A 4,721-nucleotide genomic window follows, 5' to 3' on the forward strand; every position below is an offset into this window, starting at 1 on the left:
ACTAAAGCGTCTGCCTGCAATGTGGGAGACTCGGGTTCAATCCCTGGGTTGGGAAGATCCCCTGGAGAAGGAAATGGCAACCCACTCCAGTACACTTGCCTGGAAAATTCCATGGATGGAGGAGCTTAGTAGGCTACACAGAGAGTCGGACATGACTGAACGACTTCACTTTGTACTTTTTTGTACTTTTCTTCTAGCTGTCTTGGTCTATTTTGATTTCAAATGAGAATGATTTTATTCTTCTCATTGGAACAAGTGTTCCTATTAATAATGAAATATTGACATGGATATATAAAACCAGAGCTATTACAAGACAAATTATATATTGTGAAGTCAGCAATGTTAGTTAAACTTCAAGGGTGTAGATTTTAGGATAGTCCTCAGGATAAATGTTCACACTCGAGACAACCAAGGACCTAAATTTTTTGTCTGGGAATCAGGCCACCTGTAGCCCTGTTCTGTGACCTTACTGTAACTTACTTTCTATTTTGAGGAACCATGTCACCATGTGGGCTCATTTCTTTCATTCCCATAACCTTCTGGCAAAGTGGACATGGGCAGATGTTTAAATTGGTTGCTGACTTATCTTCAGTGTGGCATGGAATTCTAAATTTGGATTTGTGATTTCCCTGGGAAATCACATTCCTGGCCTCTGTGGCCATGGGTGTCAATGACAAACCTGGACATATAAATAGCTGTGGATGGAAACCCTGCAACCTAGTCCCTAGTCCAGAACCGGTGAGCAACCATGAAGACCTTCATCTTTCTAGCTCTCCTGGGAGCTGCTGGTAAGTTTTGATAGTAGGTTCTATGATGTATTTAAGGTTGTGCTTTCTACTCTGGAAGACAGTAATGAATGTTGAATATAATCTCTATACTCAAGAGGCTTAAGATGTTGAAATAACATTGTAATAATACATATGTCTGTAAATAACTAAATCTCATTTGTGAGAGATTATGGTTAGTAGGGGTGATCAATGCAGAAAACATTAAGAGGAAGAATTTGCCTTGAACATCAAGGTACTATCTATGAAGCAACAGTGAAAAAGAAATGATAGTCAATGTTAAGGAAATGTTTTGTCCTTTCTAAGGATCTGCATTTAAGAACTGGGACTAGTCTTGTGAGCATTACATCTCTTCTATACTAAAGAGCACCTTAGGTAGGATCTCAACAGGCAAAGACACTCTATTTCTCATGAATAAAAGCTTTGGTCTGGATTTTACCACATCTTCACTAATGATATCCCTCTGATATAATATGATATGTCATGCAATCATGAAAAGAAATATAAAATTACTATTTCTATTTTTATACTGCTAATTTTTACACAATTCATACTTACTACCATATTTTCCCAAATTGCATAGTTGTAAATTCATTTCATCTATCTATATACCAAGAAATTTCTTTCCTAAAATTACTATAAAATACACAAATAATAGGGTACATGTAACACTCTCTGATATTGGAGTCCTTAGAAAACATAACAACTCAGTGGTCATGACTTTACAATGTTGAATAAATTTAAATTGTTAGATAGACAAGTGGGATGAGGGGAAACATTGGAGACACACACCTTATAATGTTCTATGAAATCATTTGATGAACATCTAGGCAAGAACCAAGGAGACACTTGGGGAACAAAAGAATAAAACTCTCCATTACTTTCAGGTCAGAACATTCTTGGATGGCATTTAAAAGTTTCCTTTCTGTTACTTCATATGGTGTTTATCCTATATTGAACTCTACAAATAAACATAATGACGGTGACCCCAAAGTTTTATTGAACACATACTTAAATGTCTGCTCATCAGGGTTCTGTGTAAAAAGTATTCATTATAACCTCAAGTAATGGGCTTCAGGACATTTATTATGTAAGGAATCTCTTATTTGTCTGTGTATGTATGTTACAAATGTAAAAATCATTATATTGATAAAATTTAAAGCATTAAAACCTAAAAGTTACATACTTATAATAGTGTAAGAAGCATATGTGATGGAATAAGATTATGAAAACAATTATACTTAAATCACAGTTTCCTGATTATGCATCATAAGAGAACATGACTTATCTTCTCCTGGTTCATCTGCAAAACCTTGCTACTGAGTAGAAATTCCACAATGAATCAGTTCTATAAAGAGTTTCCAACTTTCCTCTGTCAGTTGCTTTCCCTGTGGACGATGATGACAAGATCGTGGGCGGCTACACCTGTGGGGCAAATACTGTCCCCTACCAAGTGTCCCTGAACTCTGGCTACCACTTCTGCGGGGGCTCCCTCATCAACAGCCAGTGGGTGGTGTCTGCGGCTCACTGCTACAAGTCGTAAGTAACCAATAGCCCTGTTCTCTGAGGTCAGGGCATCCTCAACCATGCCGAAGACAATCAGGGTGAACTACAGAGTCATGCTTGAGGGGGAGCGTTCAGATTCCAAGACCTCATTATACACCCCCACCAGACATTGTATGCATTGAGGCCTTCCAAATGAAGGCAGTAAAGACACAGGAAGAAAAACGGTGAGTGGTTAAATATGTCTAGAGTATTCTAACATAGCTTTTTCCCAGGTGGCTCAGTGGTAAAGAATCACCCTACCAGTGCAGGGGACGCAGGAGATAAGTGTGTGTGTGTGTGTGTGTGTGTGTGTGCACTGCAAGGGTCCTCTGTCTGTGCTTATGCTCAAGACTGGGCTCCACGGGGAGGGGGAGGCCCTCACACTGGAGACTTAGAGAACTTGTCATCTTTTGATCCAGCGGAATCCAAGTGCGTCTGGGAGAAGACAACATTAATGTCGCTGAGGGCAATGAGCAATTCATCAGCGCATCCAAGAGCATCGTCCATCCCAGCTACAACTCAAACACCTTAAACAACGACATCATGCTGATTAAACTGAAATCAGCTGCCAGTCTCAACAGCCGAGTAGCCTCTATCTCTCTGCCAACATCCTGTGCCTCTGCTGGCACCCAGTGTCTCATCTCTGGCTGGGGCAACACCAAAAGCAGTGGCAGTAAGTCTCACGGGAACACGGTCCCCAGGTCTGAGAATCCTAGAGGTGAAAACCAGGTTCAGGGTCAGGTAGCCCTATGTCACTCAAGGCAGCGTTCCCAGAGGAGAGTGGGGTTCTGTGGAATCTTAGGATATTTAACTGAAATGTGTAGGCTCCGTCTGCTTGACAACACAGAAAGAAAGCACTATGCTAACATTGCCAGACATGCAGCTAAAATATGAATCGTGATTTGCAGAGAAGCAAGGAATGAGGAGGTATGTAGAACAGAGGCTGAGGTTGGAACTGCTCAAAGTACAGCCCTGCTTCAGAAATAAAGTCTCTAGGTTGAAGATATGTGGTCCTGACTCTAGTATTAGTTGTTGTGAAGTCACTCAGTCGTGTCCGACTCTTTGTGACCCCATGGACTGTAGCCCACCAGGCTCCTCCATCCATGGAATTTTCTAGGCAAGAGTACTGGAGGGGGTTGCCATTTCCTTCTCCAGATACTAGTATTAGGGAGAGGACAATTTGCTGACTAAAACCACTTGGAAGACCCTCCAGATAATGGTTGTTCTTCCAAAATAGAAGCTACTAGCAATTAGAGGGAAGGAATGGGAATATTGGGAAGATGGGGAGAGGTATTGAGAAAGACATTTCCCAGAATGTATGGGTAATCCTCTTCTCTTTTCAATCTCGTCCCCAACAGCCAGCTACCCTGATGTCCTGCAGTGTCTGAAGGCTCCCATCCTATCAGACAGCTCTTGCAAAAGTGCCTACCCAGGCCAGATCACCAGCAACATGTTCTGTGCGGGCTACCTGGAGGGCGGAAAGGACTCCTGCCAGGTGAGCTGCTTCATGCTCCTTGTCCTTCAGCTCAGCCTCACGTATCTCCACCCCAGTTCCTGAAACTCAGAACATTGAAACGCTGTCTCTGGGACTGATCATGTGGGCTCAGGATAGGCTGGGGAAAAATAACAAGTTTTCTTTTTGCCGTGTTAATGGTTAAGGTTCAGGGGAAAAGATATACAGATCTTGTGCGAACAGTATATCCTGGTGCCCTTCTGAGGAAGGATATAGGAGCAGAGAACTTTGAAAGGAGCCTGGCTGGATGGGCAGCATCGAACTTCCCGTTCCTCATCTCTTCTTGGCCTCACAGACCTGCAGTTGAGGAAAAAGGGGAGAGAGAAGGAGGGAGGAGAAGAATAGGAGTACAGTGTGGAGAATGAGAGTTGATTTCCCTGGGAAAGAGTTGGGCTCATGGAGGATCAGCATTTAGAAACATGGTCCCTGGGTAAAGGAGGAACACCTTTGAGCCTTTCTCCCCTCTCGGCAGAGCTGTGGGTTGTAACTGGCTCTTCCTTCTCACCCAGGGTGACTCCGGTGGCCCTGTGGTCTGCAGTGGAAAGCTCCAGGGCATTGTCTCCTGGGGCTATGGCTGCGCTCAGAAAAACAAGCCTGGTGTCTACACCAAGGTCTGCAACTACGTGAGCTGGATTAAGCAGACCATCGCCTCCAACTAAACAGCTTCATCTCTTCATGACCCTCTCTGCTAGCCAGCTTCACCTTCCTCCCATCCTGAACGCACTACTTAAATAAAATCATTTATAAAACCAAATACGTTCAAGTGAAATTAGTTGATTTTTACATACTTTCTCTTCAATCTGGCTGTTGAGAAGATGGTGGACTTAGAGTTGAACTATTATATGAAGATGGAATTTGAAAGGTGATCTAGTCATTCA

General features: G+C 42.7%; 1 protein-coding gene across 1 annotated transcript; it reads left to right on the top strand.

Moving 5' to 3' along the window:
- Nucleotides 1-727: 727 nt before the first annotated feature.
- LOC102282347 (serine protease 1) lies at nucleotides 728-4,502 on the top strand. The gene is made up of 5 exons (XM_005911514.3): nucleotides 728-788; nucleotides 2,165-2,324; nucleotides 2,750-3,007; nucleotides 3,693-3,825; nucleotides 4,353-4,502. Exons 1-5 carry the CDS (start codon nucleotides 749-751, stop codon nucleotides 4,500-4,502), a joined length of 741 nt encoding a protein of 246 aa, XP_005911576.1. The 5' UTR covers nucleotides 728-748.
- The last annotated feature ends 219 nt before the right edge of the window (nucleotides 4,503-4,721 follow it).

Source organism: Bos mutus, chromosome 4 (genome assembly GCF_027580195.1).
Source record: "Bos mutus isolate GX-2022 chromosome 4, NWIPB_WYAK_1.1, whole genome shotgun sequence".
Lineage (NCBI taxonomy): Eukaryota > Metazoa > Chordata > Mammalia > Artiodactyla > Bovidae > Bos > Bos mutus.